General features: G+C 36.2%; 1 protein-coding gene across 5 annotated transcripts in view; it reads left to right on the top strand.

Annotated features, from left to right (window-relative positions):
- The first annotated feature begins 1,107 nt into the window (after positions 1 to 1,107).
- Positions 1,108 to 15,019, top strand: part of LOC110992642 (phosphatidylinositol 4-phosphate 5-kinase type-1 gamma) — a 32,850-nt gene continuing 18,938 nt past the window's right edge. For all 5 annotated transcript variants that reach the window (XM_022258534.2, XM_022258533.2, XM_022258532.2 and 2 more), the window contains exons 1-7: positions 1,108 to 1,394; positions 1,517 to 1,560; positions 11,158 to 11,296; positions 12,739 to 12,950; positions 13,553 to 13,717; positions 13,919 to 14,071; positions 14,474 to 14,626. In XM_022258534.2, coding sequence (XP_022114226.1) covers positions 1,298 to 1,394; positions 1,517 to 1,560; positions 11,158 to 11,296; positions 12,739 to 12,950; positions 13,553 to 13,717; positions 13,919 to 14,071; positions 14,474 to 14,626 — 963 coding nt within the window. In that variant the 5' untranslated portion in view covers positions 1,108 to 1,297. The remainder of the gene's footprint in view (positions 1,395 to 1,516; positions 1,561 to 11,157; positions 11,297 to 12,738; positions 12,951 to 13,552; positions 13,718 to 13,918; positions 14,072 to 14,473; positions 14,627 to 15,019) is intronic.

Genomic DNA, 15,019 nt, shown 5'->3' with positions numbered 1-15,019 from the left:
TTATATATATATTATCATCTTTAACAGCAGGCAACCCTTATTTACGGCCAGTTTTATCTAGGCACCCATATAGGTACACCAAGTCACCTGCAGTGGGTACATTAATTCAGGTCCGGCAGGACCGTTCATGGTTAAATGTGGTAACACTAACGATGATATAAATATATATAAAAATGCTAAATTTCGAGTTTGTGTTACTTTGCGAATTTATGTACAGTGTATTGAACGACATCAATTATGCATCCAAAACATTACAAAAATGCGACATCAATTTAGGTGAGGCGACTAAAGTTTTGGCAGAGACCAAAGCAAAGTTGCAAATTTATAGAAATGATTTCGAATTATTTAAGTGCAAAGCTAGTGAAATTGCAAGAAAATATGGCATTGATACCCATTTTCAAGAAAAAAGGCTACGAAAAGTTAAAAAACATTTTGATGAATTATCTGCTGATCACCGATTTCCAAACCAAAAAAATATTTAAAAATGAGATTTTCAATAATGTTCTATACACAGTTATATCTCAATTAGATACACGTTTTATTGGTATGTGTGCTGTGTTATGATCGTTTCAGGAGAGAGTCCATCACATATTAGAAAATCGTCATTTATATAATATTACTCTAGTTTTCAAGATGCAGAAATATTAAAAAAAAAACAAAACAGATTATCTAACATTAACCGGGCCCATCGTCGTCGAAGTCATCCACCTAAGTCGGTCGTCGGAACGACCAAGTTTTAAAGAGGCAAATAAAATATCGTATATTCACGAAAAAACAGCTACTGCTCGCATAATGCCTGTGTTTTGTTACAGCGGGTGGGAGCTGCTCTTTCTCAGCCCCTTCGAATTTTTAAATACATATTACACTCTAGGGGTAGGGCAGACAAGATCACGTAGATAGTGGGGAGCTCTGATTCGGATTTGTGTACTTTTTGAATATAAAATTTAGGAAATAAAGTAAACACTTTGTAAGGTGTTAACTTACTATATTAATTGGCTATTGAATAAATATTTTCGTAAATTGTGGCTATAAAATGTTAAAACTGCAGTTAATAAATAATTTATATCCTTAAATGAACTCTGTGGTTTAAATGGCAACCCAGTAAAAAATGAACGGTCGTGTCAGTCGGTTGCTTTGGGCGTATAGTATATTTTGCGTAAACTAATTGATTTTATCTAATTAAATTAAAGTGAATCATTGTGACATCTATGCAATTGTGATGTGAGCCATGTTAATTATAATTGTGCCAACATTAATTGTAGTGACTTCAAAATAGGGGGTGTAACAGAAAACAAAAATGGCTTCGGGAGATTGTGATCATATAGAAGTGATGGAACTATCAGTGACGAAAAAGGCGGATATGGCATCAGGCCCTTCTGGTTCCGAGGATGATGGTAGGTATATCACCGACTTGCATTTTCCCTTGTTAAAACCACACTATTTTCCCTATAATACAACGTTAGTATAATTATAATAACATATTCAGTTTAAAAAGCCTTTATTTCTTTAATTTCAGATCGCGATAGACTCTCGATCGCTGAAAAGAATGTTCCGTACGATGTAAGTAGTTTATTTTCATCAGTTTCTTTTCATTCATTCATACATTATGGTGAAAGTTGTTCATGATAATTAGTATGCAAGTGAACATATCATTTACGATGCTCTATGATGATACATTGTTTGTTTTGTTTCATGCTCATGACTAAATGAGTAGCAAGATAATACATGACAACTTGCTTATCAACATGTATTGAAAATGAGGCAATTAGGGCGGATTCAACTGAGAACTCACTGTTATCAACATATAGTATGAATATATCCTATAATTACTTGAATATAATACACAACACTTTAAAAATGATTTATGTCTACCTTGTGGGATAAAACATTTATAGCAAACTGATAACCAACTTAACCTTAAATTTTCTTTGAATTTGTACCCCATTTAATAATAATAACTAAGCCTTAAGCTCCTTACTAACCATTCTTGAAAAATTTACGAAATATACGCACACATATAAAAGATTCAAGCAGTAGGGCCCGCCCATTTCCACTTAAGTTGATAGCAATGGGATAGTGCATCTATAACCTTTGCTTTTTGTATTTGTGTACTTCTGATCATGTCCTTCAGTTTAAAATTGAATACACTGCATTCCATTCCTTATTGACATATTGTATGAATATATCCTTACTTGAATATAATACACAACACTTATAACTAAAAATGATTTATGTCTAACTTGTGAGATAAAACAGTTATAGCAAACTGACAACCAACTTAACGTTAAATTTTCTTTGAATTTGTACTCCATTTCATAATAATAACTAAGCCTTAAGCTCCTTACTAAGCATTCTTGAAAAAATTACGAAATATACACACATATAAAAGATTCAAACAGTAGGGCCCGCCCATTTCCACTTAAGTTTATAGCAATGGTATAGTGCATTTATAACCTTTGCTTTTTTTTGTATTTGTGTACTTCTGATGATGACCTTCAGTTTAAAATGAATATACTGCATTCCATTCCTTGTTGACAAGTTCTTATTTTTCTATTTGTGTTTGAGTAATATATCCATAATTGGCTAATTGGTAAGTAAGATATGGCAATATAAACGTGTCTCAGACTTTTTTAAGTATATTGGTATCTCTACCTATAGTACTTCTTTGTGTACCCAGAATTTGTTCCATGACATCCTAGTTCTCCTATCAACTTTGCCATGATGCCATGAATTTTTAAAAGATATGAGCCAAGTATTGTTGCACATATTTATTTGGACAGGATATTGTAAGTGATTTGTCATTATTTTTGTTTAATTACAATCTTATTGCTTGGCTAACAGAACAGAATTTGTTTACCATTTCCTTTATTTGTAATGCTGCTTCTGAGAATAAATCAGCAAATCTAAAGTTGTTTAAGTAATTACAGTCAAAAATTATACTTTTATGTGTCCAATTAAGCTTTTCCATTATGCTTTGAAATACTGTTATAAATATGGCAAGAGAAAGTAGGTCACCTTGTCGAAGCCCTGTTTTAATGGCTATTTTGGGTCCGCTTTTTTCTAGTTTGATTCAGCTCAAACTTTGTGAGTATATATCTGGAACTAGTTCAATCAACCACAATGCAAGCTTACATTCCTGGAGGTTATTCCACAAACTGCTGTGTGAGATGGAATTGAAAGTTTTTACATAATCTATAAATGACAGATATTCGATATTCAATCCACAACATATATCTGATCAATTGTTGAAAATATTCTATATGCGTGGGAAGCAAATAATTTCCAACCAACCAAATCTCTATAACTAACTATAGAGTTACCAATGTCTGTAGGATCACAGTTTTTATATAAAAGGATTATATCTGACTTTCCCAATGCATTTTGTATAGCTTTTGCCTCAGGTATTTTATTAAAGAGTGTTGTTATTTAAATGGTGTTAATAACAATTTACCTTGGATTATGGCTTCATTGGGATATTCCATCCACAAGTCTTTTCTTTATTTATCTAATTTTTTAACTATTTCTGGTGAAGTTAGAAAACTGAAAAAATTTGCATAATGTCCTCATGTATTTTGTTCCTTGGTAACTTTGTAGCAATCTTGTTTCTAGAAAACTCTTTTTTGTCATTTTCGTTTCCTTTCAGGCTTGATAGCCAGTTTGTAAGAGTATTCAGTACCTAAAGGCTTTTCTTAATGCTAAGTACCTTTATTAAGTAATTGATTTTCCAATGTAATTGTAAATATATTGTAAATTAGAATTTAATGTTTTGAGAAATAGCTTTTCATGACTTGTTCTGGATACAAAAGTTTTATTTGCACTATATTCAGCACTATGCAATTTTATTTTTTCCAATGTTAAAAGTGCTTCTATTAGTAAGTTTATGTTTTCTATTTGACTGTATGTAGTCTATCTGGGTCTTAGCCTTTTTGGGGGAAAGCCATATTCATATATTTTAGAAAGTCTCGCTCTGAAAGGCTAGGTTTTTTTTCTTATCAGAAAACCGAAGAAAATCTTATGAAAAACTTTAGTGAGAAAAAATGTGTTCTTGATCTTTACATATATGTATTGTATCCTATTCTTCGAATCTCAGAGAGCCCGATGATATCATGCTTTATTTTTTATATAGCTTCTTGAAATTCATTAAGTCTCTCATTTGAAAGAAGTGATCATTCATTGTACGTGCAGGTGATGGTCTTGCTCTCCCGCGGGGACCGGCCATGGTGGGCGCGGGGCGGTCCCCGCCGTGGAGTTACCCCATTTATTCTTATTAAAATTTGAAATAATTTAGATTTTTAAAAATAAATTCCAACTTATTGGTCACTACTTACTTAACCAAGAAATAATGTTATTAAACTTTAAATTATTTGTACTCAAAATAAGTCTAAATTAATTAGTAAAAAAAAAGTCAGTGGCGCTACAACCTCTTTAGGTCCTGGCCTCAGATTTCTGAATCTGTTTCATGATCATTTTTAAATCTAATAGGCAAGTAGGTGATCAGCCTCCAGTGCCTGACACACGTCGTCGACTTTTTGGATCTAGGACATCGGTTTCCTCACGATGTTTTCCTTCACCGTTCAAGCAAATGTTAAATGCGCACATTGAAAGGAAGTCCATTGGTGCACAGCCCGGGATCGATCCTACGACCTCAGGTATGAGAGTCGCACGCTGAAGCCACTAGGCCAACACTACTAAATTAATAATATAATTTTTTTTATTTGATTTATTATTAGTTAATTGATAGTAATAATACTATCAAATTAAACTGAATGTGATAAATGCAAAGCAAACCATTTGAAACGTGGCTTTGTAAAAAAAGGTAAAATAATATTTTAAATTAAATAATTGTAAAGAAAAGAATAGTTTCAGTTTCAGGTTTCGCAAAAAGTTGCAATACAAAGCAATTATTTAACAATTGTTTTTACTTTTCTAGTACATTAAACAGAAATCAGAATTGCAAAGTTGCAAAGACATACATTCTGTTTGCTTATATAGTAATATTCAGTATAGCTCTTTTCATGATTTAAACATGTTTTCTCAGGAAGAGATAATTTCCTAAAAAAAGTATAGTTAAAAATGGTGTTGCCCTAATGGATTAAATGTGAGTACCTGGGTTGTAGGTTTGGTCACTGGTTTGGATTATTGCCTATATACACATTTAATACTGCTAATGAAGGAAAACATAATGAAGAAACCAACATGTTTTAGACCAAAAAAGTAATGGTGTGTGATATATTCTTTATTCTATGAACAGCAGGTTGATTACCTGCTTGCCTACTAGAAATGATCACCGTACAAATACAGAAATCTGAGGCCCACATCTAAAACCCGTGTAGCACCAATGGTATATATAAAGTATAGTTAAATAAGTAACTTCTCTAATTTTATTTGAATTTCTATCCTATCCAAATTGAATACCTAATTTTCATATTAGCTGATCTATAATTATTGTGATGATTGTGCACTTTATTTTTTCCATGTAAACAAAAAAATGTTTTTGATTGCTTTGTTCCATTATTTTTCTGGAACAAACTATTTGGCTTATGTAATGTTTAATTTTTTTCTCACATTGGTTGCTAAGAATAAGAAAAAAAAGGAGAGACCACTTGAAATCAAAAAGTCCTCCAGTTGCCCTCCATTTTATTTATTTTAATTGTACTGTATTTCTCTATAGTTGCAACAAATGTTTAATAAATAAATATAAAGTTAAGAGAGCTGTTCTGTAGATAACTCTCAGTGACGGCTCTAGTTTGTATATACATAAAAGAAGTAGATATAGATACAAACTATACATCTTTTAACTCGCATAGAAATGTAATTTTCCCATACATTACCAAACTGCCCTTGACTGTCTAACCTCAATCAGCTCTTAGCATCTGTATGCAATACTTAATCCTAAATAGATATCAAGGTTTTTGTTCTTAGAGATCCATATGTTTAGTAAGAATAAGCTACCCTTTTAGGGGTTGATTTTTATAATTACTTTTTTATTGTAGAGTATGCAGAAATAGAAACTTTGTGTATGAAAATTAATATAATTATTATTTCTGGTCTATTTGCCACATGATTCAAACTCTATTATTAACCTTTATTATTCTAAAATGATTGAATATTGAATGTCTCTTTTACAAATGTGTCGATATTCATATCTCATAAGCTTCTGAATCAAGGCTGATAGACCTACTCGCCTATATGAGATCTAGTCAATTAATGACAAAAATGATACAGAAATCCTAGCCCTAAAGCTTTACATCATTGAAGTATTAATAACATCCTACAGTTGAGAATTTCCTTATAAGTCAGTTAAAAAAGAAAAGAAAATAAAAAAAATCAGATTTGTTCAGTGTCATATTATAATTTTGTGTATGCTAAACATAATTTTCTATTTTGACTACATTAATTTGACTACATTAAAAAAAAATAAAGAAAAAAAAGTTAACTAACACTACTAAAGTTACTTAACATAAATTTTAAATCTTTTTGTATATTTTTTACTTAGAATTGTATATTGAACATTACTGTATTTTTTGTCGTGTTTTTTTTGTATTATCGTATATCCTGTTTACAGCTGTGTCTTAGTGAGTGTGCGTTATATATATTTGATTCCTGTCAATTTTTATAAGGGAATTTGAGTCCTAGAGGAAAGATTTTTACGCTGGGTGAATTAATATTAAAAATGCATTCTCTAATATAAACTGACATTATCAGGTAAAATGTATATACAATATGTATGCAATATGAGTGAGGAAATGTTATAAAATTGGGAATTACTTCCTTTTGAGAGATAACCTCAGAATATCGTGATGGTTCTCAACAGCAGTCTTGGAATTTGATGCTAGATCATTAATTGAAAAAGACCACTGAATAAATAGTCCAGACCGCAAGCTTCACTAGTAAGAAATGATAATAGTATAAAGTGGCAATAATTTTATTTATATTATAAGATTTGTTGCATTGACACCTTCCAAAACTGGACAGATTAAATAATTTCATAGAATCCCTGGTCAATCCCTGGTAATCTTATCCCCAATAAACATATATATGTGGCTATAAAATTCAAGAAAGTAAGGTTATGTATGAGATAGAAGTCAGGCGTATATGCGTTTCGTTTGAGATATGTAAATATTAAGTCCATCATGCAACCCTTGCAAGTGCTAAATGAATTGCAACCTTATATAACACAACTTACGGCAGCTATTTCACACACATATCCACAACACGTTATACTCACACAGAGACGCGTTCTTTTTCACATGTGTGAGTGAAACCCTTGAAAGTGCTAAATGAATTTCAATCTTATTCAGTGTATCCGGTAGCTGTATTCCATAATTTCTAAAGTTTGGTGACTCAGATGCACTCATATTAAATATTATCCTGAAGGACCTTGAGATTTGACTTTTGACAGCCCGGCTCGGACTGATATGGCCAGTGTCTCTCGGACTCTAGCTATTCATACTCGTGTTTACCCGCTCTTCTAGTGGGCAGACATTGGTTTGTTCGGGCAAAGACTCAGCTGGTAGTGTGGTGGCTAATCAAGGACTGCACTAGGGCTGGCATATAGCTCTTGGTGTGGTGGAAACTAGAAGCGTCTGTTAAGTTCATCCGTCGTGAGGGCCCTCAGGCAGATTCGCGGCTCGCAGTACCTGCGGATAAAGCTGCGTTAGTCTGTCCTTACCCCGATGTCTTGTCCGGTGGTGGTTGAACCCGCGCGTAGCAGTTCACGCGGGTACGGAAGTCGCGTGTCGGGAGGCCTGGAGTGCCACGGTGCGGAAAGCAGGTGCAGGAAGCGGGATGCGTCCGCCTGCTCGAACATGCTCCTGGCTGACCGTGCTACGATGTCGTCGATGCTCTCCAGGCGTAGGTCATGCTATAGTGGCGTTTCTCACGTAGCGCAGCGCGTTTACTGCGCGCCGATGTGGTGTATTCTGCACGGTGCGTAGTCGTCGGCGGGTAGGTGGCGGAGTGCTCGGTGGGTGATTTCATCGGTTCCAGGTGATCACTCTCCGTACCTGTGTGGGCCAGAAAAATATTGAGAACTGCTCCTCGAGGTGGGCTGCTAGGAATTCGGCTTGCCGGATGTTGACACTAGACAAAGCCGTGGTCGCGTAGGAGGCGTAGAGTTGCTACTGCTCCAGGGTGGCATTCCCGAGGATCCCCACCCAGGTCAACCATGGTGTTTGGTCGGCTCTGCCTTGATTAGGTCAGTCGTCCGGTAGAGTTTGGAGCCTATAGGTAAGGTAGCTTCTAATTTAACCCTCGCGAGGGAGCGAGGGTGGTGTTTAGGCCCGTTCGGGCATATGCCCCCTTCGGGTGGTGTATTTGTTCGCGGCCTGTTAATACGGGTGGTATGTGGGCTGAAGCTTGTCGGAAGACGTGGTCTCTACTTGCTGCGCGCAACCGATTGTTGGAGCTTGCAGGTAACCTTAAATCTACTTTTATATTTCTGTAGCATTGTGTTGCTATTGCGTTTTACACATATTTTGTATGTGTCATCTGTTGATGAATAATTAAAAATAAAACGATCAATCTAGAATACCTACCAATAATAACTTTATCTGCGGAAGCTCTCAATGTGCTACAGTTTTATATAAAGCAAATATATCTACAAAGACCGCGATTTTATATCTAATTATTAAATGTTCAATAAAATTCAGTACTAGTACCGGCCTAAGCTCAAAGAATATGATTGCCTGCCAAGTTGAGTCTAGACTTTGCGTCTAGACTTAATGATATGATCTTGATCCCCTTCCCCCCTTGAGATATCTCTTCGTTATATGTGCATATTTTTTTCTCTTTTAATACCCATCTCTAATCACTCTTGACTCGGACCTTGTGGCCACTCTTGAAGTAGGATTGGAACAGCCGTGATCTATGTGTAAAATACTCAGGGAAATACAGAGTTTCCTGTTTGTTAGAGATAGAAAGAGAGAGAGATGTAGAGTCCGATACCCGGGCTGCTGAAACCTGGACTTCTAAAATGGGCGCACCAATACTCTACTCGCCTATCTACCATATGCCTACAGCGATTTAGTTATTTCGGCCATACAATGGGCAGAGGCGACGAGAACTTGGACTCGCTCTAGATGCAACGTTGCTCATCAAGACGCTCAGACATGATGCCCATTAAAGAGACAGATAAAATGGGCTCAAAAGTATTTACAATTTTTCTTATTTAATTTGTCTAAGACAGTATTTCTCAACGCGTGGCCCACGCCCCAAAGGCCGATTCGAAGGGCTGGATATAGCACATCGAGACTTTAGACTCAAGCTAACTAAATTAGAACCTGATTTAAAATCCTCTGTGCAGCAAGGATTAATTAAAATAAATATAGAAAAATGTTTATTTAAATTTGATTTTTTTAAAAATTTCATACTTTGTTTCAATAAAAATTTCCTTGTGATTTCGTTTCGAACCTTTAATTTAAGTTTGTTAAGTGACCGATTAAATGTGGGAAATTTGTCGAATCCTTGTCCTTAAAACAGTTTCATTTTTTTTCTAACATATTTGCATCACCCGGCAATGGTGAACCATACATAGGTGTGGTGGCTCATGCTCTTTAACCTCATAGACATTTATTATAACATTATTTGTCAAATGAATGAAGGTACAAATGTTTTGACTTTCACCTAACCTTACCTGATGGCAAACGCCTCTTCGAATTCAAAATAAACCTGACCTAAGGTAATGTAATTCACTAGAACCCACTGGGATCTGAGACAATCTCATTTACATCATGAATGTAATATTGTTCGTTATTTAAGGGGACAAATCCAAAGCGCATTTTTATTATTACTTTGGATACTCCATACAAGTTGTGAATAACAACAAACATTTGGAGCGTTTTTAAGGTGGAGCCATGATTGACATTTTTTTTAATATTTCGTTTTTTTATAATTAAATTGTATATTATAGCGCGCATAAATTTAAAAAGACTAAGGTGGACCATGGCAGAGAATATATAAGATAGAATTAGTGAATTAATTTGCAAAAATTTACTGGCTTTCACTGTTACTTAAAAGATTACAAATACAAAAGTTAATGTATGTACAGTGGTACCTCGACGTATGAGTTCTAAAGCCAGGACCAAAAAAAACACTACCAATCTTATTCGGACACATAATAGGTATACAAAGAAATGTGATTTGTAAATGTACAAATTCGATTCTACCGAATCTTGCTCTCATCTCAAAGCATCCATCGCTTAGCTATATATCGAAACACTCGTATATTAAGTCGAGCAAGTAAGCAGCAAGGGACCATCCTTTACTCGGGGCAGGTCAGGCCGTTATCGACAAAAGGCTCGAAAGGCCAAATGAATGTATTAAAACAAATGATTTGTAATTACGTAATATGTTAGACAGAAGGTACTTAACATCAGGTGAGCCTCGTGCCCGTTTGCCCCGTGTTCTATAAAAAAGGTACTTTAGGGACAAATTATTCAACAACTTGGATGAGTCTCACCACTTTTTATGGTAGAAGAACTGCGTTGTATGTTCTGTTTATAATGTATGTTTTTATGGCGTTTATTCCTTTAACACTGAGAAATTTTTTATTCTCATATAATCTCTCTATATTCATTTTTATGGAAAGAAAAATAGGAAAAACACATAGTTTTATTCGGTACTTATCCGGCTGCAGGATTAATTTTTATATATATTTATAATTAGGAGAATATATATGTACCAAGTTGCCTATCAAAATTTGGCCGCGAGTGTTTTTCCTTTACTTTTGTGGAAAAATTCGATTACTTGTTTTTCAAATAAAATCCCGGCTGCATCACGGCAATTTACATAAAGATTTTAAAAATCACGGTTTCCATTGCGCACCTGGCCGCACCTTTTTGTAACCAGGTGTAAACAGGTATGATTTCCATATATTTATACGTTTATGACGTACGTTTATCAATTTAATATGACTAGAAACTTCATATTAAGGCGAAATATTATTTTGATTTGTTTTGTGTAACACGTCTTCTTCTTCTTTCTACAAATGTCGCCATTTTGGTCAGTATTCTACCAGGCTATCAGTATATCATTATGCAAATACCCTGTCTTCGTGTTTCTCTTTCCATTCCTCTCTGTCAACTTTTTAGTCCATTATACCCTTGCCCTTATATACTTTTAGCATTCTTGGATTTTAATAGTTTCTTGAATTTACAGCCAGCGGTGGGACCTTCGGGGGCTATCGGCAAAGTGCACAAGTCGGACCGAAAGATTGGGCATCGTCGTGTGGGTGAAGGAGGCGAGATTACCTATAAGAAGATTCAGTCTTCGCAGATCATGGGATCCATACAATTGGGTAAGCAATGTTCTATTATAGGATAGGGAGATGGGGCCTACGGGACGCCCAAAAAGAGTAGAAAAGCTCATGGACACATATTTTAGTGGGCGCGTTTGCCGGCCTTTGAGGTAGAAGTATGCTCATTTTTTAAACAACTAGACGTCGTATCTCTCGGAAGACGTTACTAGGGGTACATAGATATCGTGTATTAACCAAAAATCTTAATATAATTTAGGAAATACTCTGGAAATAGTCATTCTTAAAGCTCCAAATTTTATTAGCTCCATATTAATATCAACAAGAAATGGGTCTATCTGTACGGGTTTTGATGAAGCATAGTCCCGATTATAAAACAAAGGACAGGAGAATCTGATGTTAAGTGATATGGCTCATGGGGAATGTCGGAAGACTCGCGAGTGCGTTGCCGGTGTGAAGAATTGGTACTCTCCACTTTTTTGAAGGTTCTAGGTAATTAGGTCAGAAACCCAACAGTGGGCAGCTGGTTCAGAACTCACATCTGGTATTTAGTAATAGATGGACACTAATAACGTCAGAGGGTTACCTGTCTTTTTTTAAATTAGTACTCCCTTTGAAGGAGCCCAAGTTGTCCAAACCAATTCGACTTATGGTTCCTCAACCAGCATACTAATTCTTAATCGACCTTGCCTTCTGACATTGTCCATAGGCGGTATCACGTTACTCTTGTGCACGTTTGCTCTCTATTATATGAAAATATTTTATACGTTTTCTGACAAACAATATACATTTTGTCAAAGTTCCGACTCTGAATTAACATTTGTTTCCAACTGATTTCCAAATCGACCTTCCAACGAAAATAAATAGCATGTTGACATAACGGCCGAGTTGTACCTCTTTTAAAACTTTTATAGAACACTAGCGATCCTACCAGGCTTCACACGGGCAATCATGACCATTATATTATTATATACCGAAACTGAAGATATTGGTGAAGTTCCGCGTGGTAATTTCCACGTTTGATCTAGTTCTGAGATATGTTGCTGAATTGTTGGCATTATTAAGCTGTATCTTACCCTAGAACTCATATCTCTCGTTGAGGCTGCGTAAACAGACTATCACGAGAAAGTTTTATTAAATTATATAGCATATGTCTCAAGAGTGTGTGGAAGGCCACCAACCTCGACGTCCGCCGTTCCACAACTGTGCGATTTTCAAGGCAGTTTTCCCGCGCACTACCACTTTGTGGAACCAGCTGCCCACTGAAGTATTTCCGAGCCAATTCGACTTAGGTTCCTTCAAGAAAAGATCGTACCAATTCTTAAAAGGCCGGCAACACACTCGCGAGCCCTCTAGCATTGAAAGTGTCCATGGGCGGCGGTATCACTTAACATCAGATCAGCCTCCTGCCCTTTTCCCCCTGTTCTATAAAAAACTCTACTGAAGTTCTAAGAAGATTATAAATATAAAATATTTTTTAACAGGAATCCAACACGCCATCGGAGGTTTAGCGTCGAAGCCGGAACGTGATCTCCTGATGCAAGACTTCATGACGGTGGAGACAACGAACTTTCCAAGTGAAGGGTCTAACCACACGCCGGCTCACCATTACTCGGAGTTTAAGTTCAAGACATACGCCCCTATCGCGTTTAGGTACTTTCGTGATCTCTTCGGGATCCAACCGGATGATTTTTTGGTGAGTTTCTTGGAGCGTGACCTTGAAAGCGGTGTATGACATCGGATTCCCTAATATTTGTGATAGACTCCTGGAAGTCACCTAAATTAGAGGGATTCTAGTAATAATAATAATATTAAGGCCACTTTAATTCCTTAAAAAGTAACATATCAAATGTTAGGCGTAGGTCATAGGTCTTAGTCTTATTCTACGTTAGTTATTAATCCCCCCTTTGGTTTAAGGCCTACTCCTGAACTTTCCAATATATGAAATAAAGTTATACAGTTTCTGTAGTGGTTTACTTTAAGATAGTACAAGGTGGTAGAGATTGAACCAAAACTGAAAAAACCAGAAAGGAAAAACTAAGTTTGCTGCCTGCAAACAGCTGAGCCAGCTTCTTCATGCTTCACAGATGTGAATTGGCAGCTGAATGATAAAGTTTTTATTAAAAAGCCCTGGTTCAGGAACCATTTTTCAGTTTTGATCTTCAAACTGATAGATTTTACTGCTTCATTTGATCGTCACATTATTTCTGTGTAACATAGGCTATAAATGATGCCTAAAGACTGCTAGTTAAGAAAAAGCATTCCATCATTCTCTAAAATTATATAATTCAATTGCAGATGTCCATGTGCAGTGCACCTCTCCGTGAACTGAGCAATCCAGGTGCATCCGGAAGCATCTTCTACCTCACCAACGACGACGAGTTCATCATCAAAACTGTTCAGCATAAGGAGGGCGAGTTCTTGCAGAAGCTACTTCCGGGTTATTATTTGAATTTGGATCAGGTGAGTCTAAATGTGTAAATTTATATTAATATCAGGACTCTATAAAAATATTGTCCTAATCTAATCGAATCTAAATCCAATCCATTAGGCAGAGGGCGTTCACAGTGATTCTCCATTACGCTCAAAGTCTTTTGGATGTCCAGGCCTCATGTGCAGCTGTTAATGCCAATGCAATTTAATAATATTATCGTAATATTTCAGAATCCGCGTACTCTCCTGCCGAAGTTCTTCGGTCTCTACTGTTACCAATGTAATAGTAAGAATGTCAGATTGGTGGCGATGAATAACATTCTGCCTTCAGCTGTTAAATTGCATCAGAAATATGACTTGAAAGGATCCACTTATAAGAGAAAGGTGAGTTTTTTATCATGTCAACATAATTCACCAGTCTCCTCTCGCATAAACAATGGCATATTATAGAACGGAATCAGGGTTTAAATCACTAGGGGAAAGAGGGGTCACAGTCTTGCATGGTGGGATGATGAGCTTAGAGTCGGTAGGGAAGATTGGGACAATGCTCAAGGTAAGAGTGATGGAGCCAGTTGGAGGAGGACTATACTCTAGTCCTTGAAAAAAGTAAGCGTGTATATCTATTATTGCGTCCTCAGTGTATGTATCGAAATATGCTAAAACCGATTTTGTCGTTGGATTAAAATTTTAGATCAGATTTTTGAGACTTCTCTGTCTATGCAGCACTTTCTCCTACGATGACGTGTGTTTTAGGAAATTGTTACTAAATAAGGCTATCAATTCCAGGCGAGCAAATCCGAGCGCGTGAAGAACTCACCGACTTACAAAGACCTGGATTTCATGGAGCATCACACCGAGGGAATCTTCCTCGAGGCGGATACGTACACGGCACTTATTAAGACCATGCAACGGGATTGTCGGGTGTTGGAGAGTTTTAAGGTATAATTTTTATATTACAACCGTGTCGTGTTATTACAGCGCTGGGTCCGTACTGTGACCGTGATAGGGCTGTGCCGTGCTATGACCGTGAACGTAATAGGACAGTACCATGACCGTGATCGTAATAGGACAGTACCATGACCGTGAACGTAATAGGACAGTACCGTGACCGTGATCGTATTGTGACCATGCCGTGTCATGATCGTATTGTAACTTGACTGTAATGAGACAGTGCCATCCATGCCCGTGACCGTGATAGGACTGTTCCGTGCACGGCCAGTCGGAGGATAGGCTATAAGAGTGTTTTGTTGTTGATAGCAATCTTTATAAAATATGGCTTTTATAAGCGTTATAGTGTATATATAATATAAAATAAAAAAAGAAATCTCATAA

Source organism: Pieris rapae, chromosome Z (assembly GCF_905147795.1).
Source record: "Pieris rapae chromosome Z, ilPieRapa1.1, whole genome shotgun sequence".
NCBI classification, from domain to species: domain Eukaryota; kingdom Metazoa; phylum Arthropoda; class Insecta; order Lepidoptera; family Pieridae; genus Pieris; species Pieris rapae.
Note: the sequence above shows the minus strand (reverse complement) of the source record. Positions and strands in the feature narration are given on the sequence as shown.